Genomic DNA, 14,430 nt, shown 5'->3' with positions numbered 1-14,430 from the left:
GATACAGACGGTCTATAGATGGTCTATAGATACAGATGGTCTATAGATACAGATCCTCTATAGATGGTCTACAGATACAGATGGTCTATAGATACAGATGTTCTATAGATGGTCTATAGACGATCATACTATCAACAAACTATCTGTTGCTGAGCAACTGCTTGCTAAGGTTTCAGGTAGGTTTAGAATAAAGGTACGGGTTAAGGTCAGGGTTAGGATAAGGGTTAGGGTTAAGGTTAGGATAAGGGTTAGGGTTAAGGTTAAGGTTTGGGTTAGGATAAGGGTTAGGGTTAAGGTTAGGGTTAGGGTTGGGGTTAAGGTTAGGATAAGGGTTAGGGTTAAGGTTAGGATAAGGGTTGGGGTTAAGGTTAGGATAAGGGTTGGGGTTAAGGTTAGGATAAGGGTTAGGGTTAAGGTTAAGGTTTGGGTTAGGATAAGGGTTAGGGTTAAGGTTAGGGTTAGGGTTGGGGTTAAGGTTAGGGTTAGGGTTGGGGTTAAGGTTAGGATAAGGGTTAGGGTTAAGGTTAGGATAAGGGTTGGGGTTAAGGTTAGGGTTAGGATAAGGGTTAGGGTTAGTAGACAGTTAGTTGAAATGTTTCTGATAGCTTGTAAATGGTCTGTAGAGCATCTCAAGATGGATTGTCAAGAGAATGTGTTACCCCAAAGGGTTATACCCTAGTGGTCTTCCTATGCACACGTTTTTGACCCAGTGCAAATAATTCAACACAAATAAAACAAACAACAGGAAACAGGAAGTGTATAAAGTTTTGTCATTATAAATGTTCTGCCTGTCTGGGCAGTAAGTAGAATAACTCAGTATTCTTAAGTCTTCTGCAGGTCGTCTGTTGCAGACTATAAAACAATCTTACGCTGAAAGTCCATCAAAGTCCTCAACTCTAGACCTGTGTCAAATACTTGAACATTTTTGTTTGTTTGTTGACGAGGTGTGCTTGCCTAAGTTTAGTGTTTTGCACATCTGTTACTATTTCGTAGTGCAAACTACATCAAGGGTCACTCAAGAATTAAAAGTATGTATATTTTTGTTAACATACCGTTGAGCCACAGGTAGGCTGTACTGGACTATTCCAGACTACAGCGAACATCTGAACACTAAGTCAGTCTAAGACCAGGAGTCTAGCCAGTGATAGAGGTACTGTAGTAGACAACACTACTAGCATCAGACAGAAGTGAAATTAGAGGACTGTTCTGGCTCTCCTCACAGGCGACAGGGCTCCTCCTCAAGGCTATAGCTCCACCCCCGTACCGTTCCAAAGAATTAGAAACTGGGACGAGAGTACCCCCATGCTCCTCCGTTCGAGTCCGGCTGGCGCTGAGGTACTGGTCAAACTCATGTCGATCCACTTCTGTCCAGAACTCTGTTGACGTAGGACCTAAGGAACCATGGCCTGGCTGGTCCCGTATAGAGTCCAGGGACTGGGGGGCTAAGGGGTTGGATGTAGGGGCCAGGGTTAAGGACTCAGGTGGGGGAGAGAGCTGCCCCAGGTGAGAGGTGAAGTGGGATGACTGGTTGGTGTCTGATCCAGAGCTACTATACAGGTAACTATAGTAACCAGAGGACACAGAGGAACTACTGATAGAAAGATGAGGTTTGACTTGCTCAGACAGGCTTATAGAGGAGCCCTGGGGGTTAGAGTACAGACTGGGAGAGTTCGTAGGCTCTGGAGCCAGGTTGAGGCCCTTCTCCTGGGGACGATGACAGAGCAAGGAGCCCCTCTGGCTAAGATGATGATCATGACCACTATGCCCCTGACTATGACCCTGACTCTGACTAAAAGAACGGGGGTGATTACTGTGAGGGTTGTGAGGGTTGTGGTGGTGGTGTTTGTTATAATGATGGTAGTTACTCCAAGCGCCATGCAGGCCCGTGTCCTCCTGCATGTGAGGGGGAAAGAACACCCCTCCGTCCCCTCCTGTCTCCTCCATCACATCCAGGGGGGACATCTCCGGTGTGGGAAGGCCGTAGCTCTCCAGGTCCCCTGAGTGAAGGTCCCTAAAGTGGACGAGAGGAGGCAAGAGGTGGTGATGGGGGTGATGGTGGCCTGGATGTACATAACTATCCTGTGGGTGTCCATAGACCTCCCCTGTCTCTCCCTGGGCTAGGCTGTGGAGCAGTAGCCCCGGTTCCACCCGTTTGAGCTTTTTGGCCTGTTTCTTGCGACGGGGGCGGTACTTGTAGTTGGGGTGGTCCGTCAGGTGTTGGAGTCGGAGTCTCTCGGCCTCCTCAACGAAGGGACGCTTGTCCAGAGCAGTCAGGGCCTTCCACGACTGACCTAAAGATAATAATACATTGTTATTAACATTAGCATCATTAGCAGCAGTAGCATCATTAGCAGCAGTAGCATCATTAGCAGCAGTAGCATCATTAGCACAAGTAGCATCATTAGCATCATTAGCAGCCGTAGCACTTCCAGCATTATCATCATCATCAAACATTTAGCTGTAATCAGTTTACATCCAAATGGAATATGTGCAGCTCTAAACACATTCAGTATGATGTAGCTACTAAGTGATGTGTTTTCAGAATAAAAGTCTAACTGTCTACTTCCTTACTGTCTGGAGAAAAAAACAGGCAGCTTTACATTACGTACTAAGCATTACTGAACACATTAAACATTGAAACAATCCAACATGTGGTTTAAAAGCTGATAAATCACATTTTGGCATATGACTTGAATACGATATTTTACAGACAGTGATTAAAGGCATACCAACAAGTGGAGTTGATTTAACTGATTGATTGTGGTTCGTGACATGGCAAAACATTTATCCTTTAAGTCAAATAACAAAGCATTCTTTCTAAAGCTGAATAAATGACACAATACACCCCGAAGACACCACAGGAAAACGTTTTCTAAAAGACTTCCATAAATCACTGTAAATAGAGTGTGTCAAATCTTACCCAGCATCTTGCTGAGGACAGCATTGTGGAGGTCTGGGTTCTGAACAGCCAGTCGTTTCCTCTCGTCTTTAGCCCAAACCATGAAGGCATTCATGGGCCGACGGATCCTCAACTCACCCCCTGGCTTCCCTTCACCGCTACCCAAGGAAGGTGCTCCTGGGTGGGTCGAGTCAGGACTACCTGCCCCTGTCCATGGTCCACTCCCTGGGGCTCCTGTACCGGCCTCTTTACGGGATCCATCAGAGAGGGGGGTCTGGTCGAAGGGTCTTAGCCCACGATCAGGACCCGGGCTGGGGGAAGACACCCATGGACGCTGACCGGCTCCATCCTGGCCTGGCAGAGAACTAGACTCAGATATATCCATACCAGCTAGACAAAATCCTAGTTGGTAGTTTAGTAGTCCAATTGATGTCGTTGTTCGGTAACCTTTTAAACAGCAGCAAAAACAAGGAGTTTATAATCTCAAAGGTCCCATGACTCTCTCTGTCTCTCTCTCTCTCTGTCTCTCTCTCTCTGTCTCTCTCTCTGTCTCTCTCTCTCTCTCTCTCTCTCTCTCTCTCTCTCTCTCTCTCTCTCTCTCTCTCTCTCTCTCTCTCTCTCTCTCTCTCTCTCTCTCTGTCTCTCTGTCTCTCTTCCTCTCTCCCTCTCTCTGTCTCTCTCTCTCTGTCTCTCTCTCTCTCTGTCTCTCTCTCTCTCTCTCTGTCTCTGTCTCTCTCTCTCTCTCTCTCTCTCTCTCTCTCTCTCTCTCTCTCTCTCTCTCTCTCTCTCTCTCTCTCTCTCTCTCTCTCTCTCTCTCTCTCTCTCTCTCTCTCTCTCTCTCTCTGTCTCTCTCTGTCTCTCTCTCTCTCTCTGTCTCTCTCTGTCTCTCTCTCTCTCTCTCTGTCTCTCTCTCTCGCTCTTCACTTCTCTTCTCTTCTCTTCTCTTCTCTTCTCTCTCTCTCTCTCTTCTCTTCTCTCTTCTCTTCTCTTCTCTTCTCTTCTCTTCTCTTCTCTCTCTTCTCTCTCTTCTCTTCTCTTTTCTCTCTCTCTGTTTTCCAGAACTCGTTGTTGGTGTGTCCAGTCTGTTTCTCCTCTGTTATTCCAGAGCTTCAGAGTTTCAAAGTTGTGGTGAGGCTTGATAAACCCGTTGTGTAAATATATACCCGGTATAGACCAATCAGACGCCAGGGAAACTAGCGAGGTGAGCAGGAGGGGTCGGCTGTGGGAGAGTCTCCCTCCCTGCCTCCCCCTTCCTCCTCCTTTGTCTCCCTCCCTGCCTCCACCTCCCTGTCTACCCCCCCATTTCCCCCCCTCCCTGCCTCCCCCTTCGCTCCCACCTCCTTTCCTCCCCCTTTCCTCCCTCCTCCCCCTTTCTATCCCTCTCCCTTGACACCCCCTTTCCTCCACCCCCCTCCCACACAGAGACATGTAATCTGAGAGACCCATTGTTTCTGCTCACACACATAGAGAAAGACACACAACCTTGACCAGCCACTCTGTGTGTCTGGTCTCTATCCAGCCCCCTTACAGCTAGAGCTGTGGTGAAAGGAGACCACACTCAAAGCCATGCTGCTTAGCAGTGCAACTTTCTCCTTCTCTCTCAATGTATCCTCTTAAGGATCTCTTAAGAGACCTCTTAAGGATGTCCCACCCGGGGGATGGTTGAGCTAATGTGCACTAATGAGATTAGCATGGTGTTGTAAGTAACAAGACAATTTCCCTGGACATAGACATATCTGATATGGGCAGAAAGCTTAAATTCTTGTTAATCTAACTGCACTGTCCAATTTACAGTCGCTATTACAGTGAAATAATACCATGCTATTGTTTGAGGAGATAGAGCACAATTATGAACATGAAAAGTTATTAATAAACCAATTAGGCACATTTGGGCAGTCTTGATACAACATTTTGAACATAAATGCAATGGTTCATTGGATCAGTCTAAAACTTTGCACATACACTGCTTCCATCTAGTGGCCAAAATCTAAATTGCGCCCTGGCTGGAATAATACACATTATGGCCTTTCTCTTGCATTTCAAACATGATGGTACAAAAAAAATACAAAATAAAGGCTGTTTTTTTTCATTGTATTATCTTTTACCAGATCTATTGTATTATATTCTCCTACATTCCTAAACTTCAAAGTGTTTCCTTTCAAATGGTATCAAGAATATGCATATCCTTGCTTCAGTGCCTGAGCTACAGGCAGTTAGATTTGGGTCCTGAGCTACAGGCAGTTAGATTTGGGTCCTGAGCTACAGGCAGTTAGATTTGGGTCCTGAGCTACAGACAGTTAGATTTGGGTCCTGAGCTACAGGCAGTTAGATTTGGGTCCTGAGCTACAGGCAGTTAGATTTGGGTCCTGAGCTACAGGCAGTTAGATTTGGGTCCTGAGCTACAGGCAGTTAGATGTTGGTCCTGAGCTACAGACAGTTAGATTTGGGTCCTGAGCTACAGACAGTTAGATTTGGGTCCTGAGCTACAGACAGTTAGATTTGGGTCCTGAGCTACAGGCAGTTAGATTTGGGTCCTGAGCTACAGGCAGTTAGATTTGGGTCCTGAGCTACAGACAGTTAGATTTGGGTCCTGAGCTACAGGCAGTTAGATTTGGGTCCTGAGCTACAGACAGTTAGATTTTAACCTGGACAATAACAGTTGACCTGACAACACTAGTTAACCTGACAACACTAGTTAACCTGGACAATAACAGTTAACCTGGACAACACTAGTTAACCTGACAACACTAGTTAACCTGACAACACTAGTTAACCTGGACAATAACAGTTAACCTGGACAACACTAGTTAACCTGACAACACTAGTTAACCTGACAACACTAGTTAACCTGGACAATAACAGTTAACCTGGACAACACTAGTTAACCTGGACAATAACAGTTAACCTGACAACACTAGTTAACCTGACAACACTAGTTAACCTGACAACACTAGTTAACCTGGACAATAACAGTTAACCTGGACAACACTAGTTAACCTGAACAATAACAGTTAACCTGACAACACTAGTTAACCTGACAACACTAGTTAACCTGACAACACTAGTTAACCTGGACAATAACAGTTAACCTGACAACACTAGTTAACCTGACAACACTAGTTAACCTGACAACACCTCAGACCCAGTCAGTCAGATAACAAAGAACCAGATACGTTTATTCTGTCAGTTTCCTTCCTGATTGAACCTGTATTGGAACCCAAAGCTGTTGTCAGTGATAAGGGCTGAGTGACTGATATCAGTGGTGAGGGCTGAGTGACTGTTGTCAGTGGTGAGGGCTGAGTGACTGATATCAGTGATAAGGGCTGAGTGACTGTTATCAGTGGTGAGGGCTGAGTGACTGTTGTCAGTGGTGAGGGCTGAGTGACTGTTATCAGTGGTGAGGGCTGAGTGACTGTTATCAGTGGTGAGGGCTGAGTGACTGTTATCAGTGATAAGGGCTGAGTGACTGTTATCAGTGATAAGGGCTGAGTGACTGTTATCAGTGGTGAGGGCTGAGTGACTGTTATCAGTGGTGAGGGCTGAGTGACTGTTATCAGTGGTGAGGGCTGAGTGACTGTTATCAGTGATAAGGGCTGAGTGACTGTTATCAGTGATAAGGGCTGAGTGACTGTTATCAGTGGTGAGGGCTGAGTGACTGTTATCAGTGATAAGGGCTGAGTGACTGTTATCAGTGATAAGGGCTGAGTGACTGTTATCAGTGGTGAGGGCTGAGTGACTGTTATCAGTGATAAGGGCTGAGTGACTGATATCAGTGGTGAGGGCTGAGTGACTGTTATCAGTGGTGAGGGCTGAGTGACTGTTATCAGTGGTGAGGGCTGAGTGACTGTTATCAGTGATAAGGGCTGAGTGACTGTTATCAGTGATAAGGGCTGAGTGACTGTTATCAGTGATAAGGGCTGAGTGACTGTTATCAGTGGTGAGGGCTGAGTGACTGTTATCAGTGGTGAGGGCTGAGTGACTGTTATCAGTGATAAGGGCTGAGTGACTGTTATCAGTGGTGAGGGCTGAGTGACTGTTATCAGTGGTGAGGGCTGAGTGACTGTTATCAGTGATAAGGGCTGAGTGACTGTTATCAGTGATAAGGGCTGAGTGACTGTTATCAGTGGTGAGGGCTGAGTGACTGTTATCAGTGATAAGGGCTGAGTGACTGTTATCAGTGCTGAGGGCTGAGTGACTGTTATCAGTGGTGAGGGCTGAGTGACTGTTATCAGTGGTGAGGGCTGAGTGACTGTTATCAGTGGTGAGGGCTGAGTGACTGTTATCAGTGATAAGGGCTGAGTGACTGATATCAGTGGTGAGGGCTGAGTGACTGTTATCAGTGATAAGGGCTGAGTGACTGTTATCAGTGATAAGGGCTGAGTGACTGTTATCAGTGGTGAGGGCTGAGTGACTGTTATCAGTGGTGAGGGCTGAGTGACTGTTATCAGTGCTGAGGGCTGAGTGACTGATATCAGTGGTGAGGGCTGAGTGACTGTTATCAGTGATAAGGGCTGAGTGACTGTTATCAGTGATAAGGGCTGAGTGACTGTTATCAGTGATGAGGGCTGAGTGACTGTTATCAGTGATAAGGGCTGAGTGACTGATATCAGTGATGAGGGCTGAGTGACTGATATCAGTGATAAGGGCTGAGTGACTGATATCAGTGATAAGGGCTGAGTGACTGTTGTCAGTGATAAGGGCTGAGTGACTGTTATCAGTGGTGAGGGCTGAGTGACTGTTATCAGTGGTGAGGGCTGAGTGACTGTTATCAGTGGTGAGGGCTGAGTGACTGTTATCAGTGGTGAGGGCTGAGTGACTGTTATCAGTGATAAGGGCTGAGTGACTGTTATCAGTGATAAGGGCTGAGTGACTGTTATCAGTGATGAGGGCTGAGTGACTGTTATCAGTGGTGAGGGCTGAGTGACTGTTATCAGTGGTGAGGGCTGAGTGACTGTTATCAGTGATAAGGGCTGAGTGACTGTTATCAGTGGTGAGGGCTGAGTGACTGTTATCAGTGATAAGGGCTGAGTGACTGTTATCAGTGATAAGGGCTGAGTGACTGTTGTCAGTGGTGAGGGCTGAGTGACTGTTATCAGTGATAAGGGCTGAGTGACTGTTGTCAGTGATAAGGGCTGAGTGACTGTTATCAGTGGTGAGGGCTGAGTGACTGTTATCAGTGGTGAGGGCTGAGTGACTGTTATCAGTGGTGAGGGCTGAGTGACTGTTATCAGTGGTGAGGGCTGAGTGACTGTTATCAGTGATAAGGGCTGAGTGACTGATATCAGTGGTGAGGGCTGAGTGACTGTTATCAGTGATAAGGGCTGACTGTTATCAGACTGTTATCAGTGATACTGTTATCAGTGGTGAGGGCTGAGTGACTGTTATCAGTGGTGAGGGCTGAGTGACTGTTATCAGTGGTGAGGGCTGAGTGAGTGTGGTGAGGGCTGTTATCAGTGGTGAGGGCTGAGTGACTGTTATCAGTGGTGAGGGCTGAGTGACTGTTATCAGTGATAAGGGCTGAGTGACTGTTATCAGTGGTGAGGGCTGAGTGACTGATATCAGTGGTGAGGGCTGAGTGACTGTTATCAGTGATAAGGGCTGAGTGACTGTTATCAGTGGTGAGGGCTGAGTGACTGTTATCAGTGGTGAGGGCTGAGTGACTGATATCAGTGGTGAGGGCTGAGTGACTGTTATCAGTGCTGAGGGCTGAGTGACTGTTGTCAGTGATAAGGGCTGAGTGACTGTTATCAGTGGTGAGGGCTGAGTGACTGATATCAGTGATAAGGGCTGAGTGACTGTTGTCAGTGATAAGGGCTGAGTGACTGTTATCAGTGGTGAGGGCTGAGTGACTGTTATCAGTGGTGAGGGCTGAGTGACTGTTATCAGTGGTGAGGGCTGAGTGACTGTTATCAGTGGTGAGGGCTGAGTGACTGTTATCAGTGGTGAGGGCTGAGTGACTGTTATCAGTGATAAGGGCTGAGTGACTGTTATCAGTGATAAGGGCTGAGTGACTGTTATCAGTGATGAGGGCTGAGTGACTGTTATCAGTGGTGAGGGCTGAGTGACTGTTATCAGTGGTGAGGGCTGAGTGACTGTTATCAGTGATAAGGGCTGAGTGACTGTTATCAGTGGTGAGGGCTGAGTGACTGTTATCAGTGATAAGGGCTGAGTGACTGTTATCAGTGATAAGGGCTGAGTGACTGTTGTCAGTGGTAAGGGCTGAGTGACTGTTATCAGTGATAAGGGCTGAGTGACTGTTATCAGTGGTGAGGGCTGGTTAATATAACACTGTGCCAGGGGATGGTCTGGTTAATATAGCACTGTACCAGGGGATGGTCTGGTTAATATAGCACTGTGGGGGATGGTCTGGTTAATATAGCACTGTGCCAGGGGATGGTCTAATATAACTGTGCCAGGGGATGGTCTGGTTAATATAACACTGTACCAGGGGATGGTCTGGTTAATATAGCACTGTGCCAGGGGATGGTCTGGTTAATATAGCACTGTACCAGGGATGGTCTGGTTAATATAGCACTGTGCCAGGGGATGGTCTGGTTAATATAACACTGCACTGTTAATATAGCACTGTGCCAGGGGATGGTCTGGTTAATATAGCACTGTACCAGGGGATGGTCTGGTTAATATAGCACTGTGCCAGGGGATGGTCTGGTTAATATAACACTGTACCAGGGGATGTTCTGGTTAATATAGCACTGTGCCAGGGGATGGTCTGGTTAATATAGCACTGTACCAGGGGATGGTCTGGTTAATATAGCACTGTGCCAGGGGATGGTCTGGTTAATATAGCACTGTGCCAGGGGATGGTCTGGTTAATATAGCACTGTACCAGGGGATGGTCTGGTTAATATAGCACTGTGCCAGGGGATGGTCTGGTTAATATAGCTCTGTACCAGGGGATGGTCATACATTGCTCTGCGGGCTTTTTCTTTGAGGACATTCACTGCCACATTAAAGTTTCCCAGTGGAGATACGGTCAGACCAGGGTAGGTGTCATTTTTAGTGTGTTCAATTATGGTTCATTATTATTTACAGGGTGAATTAATATTGGTATTTCTAACATCTGTTTTTTTTTGGGGGGGGATCATGATTTTCGTTTTTTGGAAATGTATTGCCAGGGACCAATTATGGCAATTTTGCTCTAGAATGTTAAGGTTCTGTTGAAGACCTTCTTTGCTTGGTGATGGAAGTATCAAGTCATCAGCATATAGCAGGTATTTCACCTCTGTGTCAAACAGTGTGAGTCCTGGGGCTGGAGAATGGTCCAAAATGTCTGCTAATTCATTGACATAAATGTTGGAAAGATTTGGACTCAAACTGCAGCCTTGTCTCACACCTCGACATTTTGAAAATAATTATGTTCTTTGGTTTTTGATTTTTATTGCACACTTGTTGTCTGTGTACAGTGGGGCAAAAAAAGTATTTAGTCAGCCACCAATTGTGTAAGTTCTCCAACTTAAAAAGATGAGAGAGGCCTATAATTTAAATCATAGGTACACTTCAACTATGACAGACAAAATGAGAAATAAATCCAGAAAATCACATTGTAGGTTTTTAAATTAATTTATTTGCAAATTATGGTGGAAAATAAGTATTTGGTCAATAACAAAAGTTTATCTCAATACTTTGTTATATACCCTTTGTTGGCAATGACAGAGGTCAAACGTTTTCTGTAAGTCTTCACAAGGTTTTCACACACTGTTGCTGGTATTTTGGCCCATTCCTCCATGCAGATCTCCTCTAGAGCAGTGATGTTTTGGGGCTGTTGCTGGGCAACACGGACTTTCAACTCCCTCCAAAGATTTTCTATGGGGTTGAGATCTGGAGACTGGCTAGGCCACTCCAGGACCTTGAAATGCTTCTTACAAAGCCACTCCTTCGTTGCCCGGGCGGTGTGTTTGGGATCATTGTCATGCTGAAAGACCCAGCCACGTTTCATCTTCAATGCCTTTGCTGATGGTAGGCTTTGTTACTTTGGTCCCATCTCTCTGCAGGTCATTCACTAGGTCCTCCCGTGTGGTTCTGGGATTTTTGCTCACCGTTCTTGTGATCATTTTGACCCCACGGGGTGAGATCTTGCGTGGAGCCCCAGATGGAGGAAGATTATCAGTGGTCTTGTATGTCTTCCATTTCCTAATAATTGCTCCCACAGTTGATTTCTTCAAAACAAGCTGCTTACCTATTGCAGATTCAGTGTTCCCAACCTGGTGCAGGTCTACAATTTTGTTTCTGGTGTCCTTTGACAGCTCTTTGGTCTTGGCCATAGTGGAGTTTGGAGTGTGACTGTTTGAGGTTGTGGACAGGTGTCTTTTATAGTGATAACAAGTTCAAACAGGTGCCATTAATACAGGTAACGAGTGGAGGACAGAGGAGCCTCTTAAAGAAGAAGTTACAGGTCTGTGAGAGCCAGAAATCTTGCTTGTTTGTAGGTGACCAAATACTTATTTTCCACCATAATTTGCAAACAAATTCATATAAAATCCCACAATGTGATTTTCTGGATTTTTTTCCCCTAATTTTGTCTGTCATAGTTGAAGTGTACCTATGATGAAAATTACAGGCCTCTCTCATCTTTTTAAGTGGGTGAACTTACACAATTGGTGGTTGACAAAATACTTTGTAAAGTATTTTACTTTGTAAAATGCACGCTTGGATTGCGTCCTACCTGACAGGTCGCTCCTACCAGGTGGCGTGGCGAGAATCTGTCTCCTCACCACGCGCTCTCACCACTGGTGTCCCCCAGGGCTCTGTTCTAGGCCCTCTCCTATTCTCGCTATACACCAAGTCACTTGGCTCTGTCATAACCTCACATGGTCTCTCCTATCATTGCTATGCAGACGACACACAATTAATCTTCTCCTTTCCCCCTTCTGATGACCAGGTGGCGAATCGCATCTCTGCATGTCTGGCAGACATATCAGTGTGGATGACGGATCACCACCTCAAGCTGAACCTCGGCAAGACGGAGCTGCTCTTCCTCCCGGGGAAGGACTGCCCGTTCCATGATCTTGCCATCACGGTTGACAACTCCATTGTGTCCTCCTCCCAGAGCGCTAAGAACCTTGGCGTGATCCTGGACAACACCCTGTCGTTCTCAACTAACATCAAGGCGGTGGCCCGTTCCTGTAGGTTCATGCTCTACAACATCCGCAGAGTACGACCCTGCCTCACACAGGAAGAGGCGCAGGTCCTAATCCAGGCACTTGTCATCTCCCGTCTGGATTACTGCAACTCGCTGTTGGCTGGGCTCCCTGCCTGTGCCATTAAACCCCTACAACTCATCCAGAACGCCGCAGCCCGTCTGGTGTTCAACCTTCCCAAGTTCTCTCACGTCACCCCGCTCCTCCGCTCTCTCCACTGGCTTCCAGTTGAAGCTCGCATCCGCTACAAGACCATGGTGCTTGCCTACGGAGCTGTGAGGGGAACGGCACCTCAGTACCTCCAGGCTCTGATCAGGCCCTACACCCAAACAAGGGCACTGCGTTCATCCACCTCTGGCCTGCTCGCCTCCCTACCACTGAGGAAGTACAGTTCCCGCTCAGCCCAGTCTAAACAGTTCGCTGCTCTGGCCCCCCAATGGTGGAACAAACTCCCTCACGACGCCAGAACAGCGGAGTCAATCACCACCTTCCGGAGACACCTGAAACCCCACCTCTTTAAGGAATACCTAGGATAGGATAAGTAATCCTTCTCACCCCCCCGCCCTTAAAATATTTAGATGCACTATTGTAAAGTGGCTGTTCCACTGGATGTCATAAGGTGAATGCACCAATTTGTAAGTCGCTCTGGATAAGAGCGTCTGCTAAATGACTTAATTGTAAATTGTATTGTAAATTGTACTTTTTTGCCCCACTGTACATACATTTTATTAAGTCATACACTTAATACACCACCAAGCCCACTTTGGAGAATTTTGTAGAATAGCCCTTCGTGCCAAATAGAATCAAATGCTTTTTTAAAGTCAATAAAGCAAGCAAAGATTTTGCCTCTTTTTGTTTGGTGGACGTGTTTATTAATTAGTGTGTGTAAGGTGTATATATGGTCAGTAGTGAGATGGTGGTTATTAATTAGTGTGTCAGGTGTATATATGGTCAGTAGTGAGGTGGTGTTTATTAATTAGTGTGTGTAAGGTGTATATATGGTCAGTAGTGAGGTGGTGTTTATTAATTAGTGTGTGTCAGGTGTATATATGGTCAGTAGTGAGATGGTGTTTATTAATTAGTGTGTGTCAGGTGTATATATGGTCAGTAGTGAGATGGTGTTTATTAATTAGTGTGTGAGGTGTATATATGGTCAGTAGTGAGATGGTGGTTATTAATTAGTGTGTGAGGTGTATATATGGTCAGTAGTGAGATGGTGTTTATTAATTAGTGTGTGTAAGGTGTATATATGGTCAGTAGTGAGGTGGTGTTTATTAATTAGTGTGTTTAAATTAGTGTGTATATATGGTCAGGTGTATATATGGTCAGTAGTGAGGTGGTGTTTATTAATTAGTGTGTGAGGTGTATATATGGTCAGTAGTGAGGTGGTGTTTATTAATTAGTGTGTGAGGTGTATATATGGTCAGTAGTGAGATGGTGGTTATTAATTAGTGTGTGAGGTGTATATATGGTCAGTAGTGTGATGGTGTTTATTAATTAGTGTGTCAGGTGTATATATGGTCAGTAGTGGTTGGTGTTTATTAATTAGTGTGTGTCAGGTGTATATATGGTCAGTAGTGAGATGGTGTTTATTAATTAGTGTGTGAGGTGTATATATGGTCAGTAGTGAGATGGTGTTTATTAATTAGTGTGTGTCAGGTGTATATATGGTCAGTAGTGAGATGGTGGTTATTAATTAGTGTGTGAGGTGTATATATGGTCAGTAGTGAGATGGTGTTTATTAATTAGTGTGTGTCAGGTGTATATATGGTCAGTAGTGAGGTGGTGTTTATTAATTAGTGTGTCAGGTGTATATATGGTCAGTAGTGAGATGGTGTTTATTAATTAGTGTGTGTCAGGTGTATATATGGTCAGTAGTGAGGTGGTGTTTATTAATTAGTGTGTCAGGTGTATATATGGTCAGTAGTGAGATGGTGTTTATTAATTAGTGTGTGAGGTGTATATATGGTCAGTAGTGAGATGGTGTTTATTAATTAGTGTGTAAGGTGTATATATGGTCAGTAGTGGTTGGGGAGAAAGACAATTTGACATTTACTTATTACATTGTTTTATTGAAGAAAGGTTTGAATTCTTGAATTCAAAAAAATGCTACAGAAAATCTTTCCCAAGTTGCTGTTTATGCAAATTTTAGGGGAGATGAGCCCCTGGTTCCAGACATCAGGGAAGCAGCCAGAAGTTAAAACCATGTTGAACAATTTAAGCACAGCATTTTGCAACTCAGGTGTGCTGTTTTTCAACATTTCATTTCTGATGTTATCTAAACCACAAGCCTTCTTTGTTTTTATAGATTTGAGCTTTTCAGTTACTTCTTGTTGGGTAATTGGGGCGGCAGGGTAGCCTAGTCGTTAGAGC

The 14,430-nt window shown here is 45.3% G+C and overlaps 1 protein-coding gene across 1 annotated transcript; it reads right to left on the bottom strand.

Moving 5' to 3' along the window:
* Positions 1-466: 466 nt before the first annotated feature.
* sox18 (SRY-box transcription factor 18) lies at positions 467-3,508 on the bottom strand. Its single transcript, XM_046364176.1, has 2 exons — positions 2,921-3,508; positions 467-2,291 (listed from the first exon to the last, which is right to left on the bottom strand). Exons 1-2 carry the CDS (start codon positions 3,282-3,284, stop codon positions 1,135-1,137), a joined length of 1,521 nt encoding a protein of 506 aa, XP_046220132.1. The 5' UTR covers positions 3,285-3,508; the 3' UTR covers positions 467-1,134.
* Between the last annotated feature and the right edge of the window lie 10,922 nt (positions 3,509-14,430).

The sequence above is a fragment of the Oncorhynchus gorbuscha genome, linkage group LG10 (assembly GCF_021184085.1).
Source record: "Oncorhynchus gorbuscha isolate QuinsamMale2020 ecotype Even-year linkage group LG10, OgorEven_v1.0, whole genome shotgun sequence".
Classification (NCBI taxonomy): domain Eukaryota; kingdom Metazoa; phylum Chordata; class Actinopteri; order Salmoniformes; family Salmonidae; genus Oncorhynchus; species Oncorhynchus gorbuscha.
Note: the sequence above shows the minus strand (reverse complement) of the source record. Positions and strands in the feature narration are given on the sequence as shown.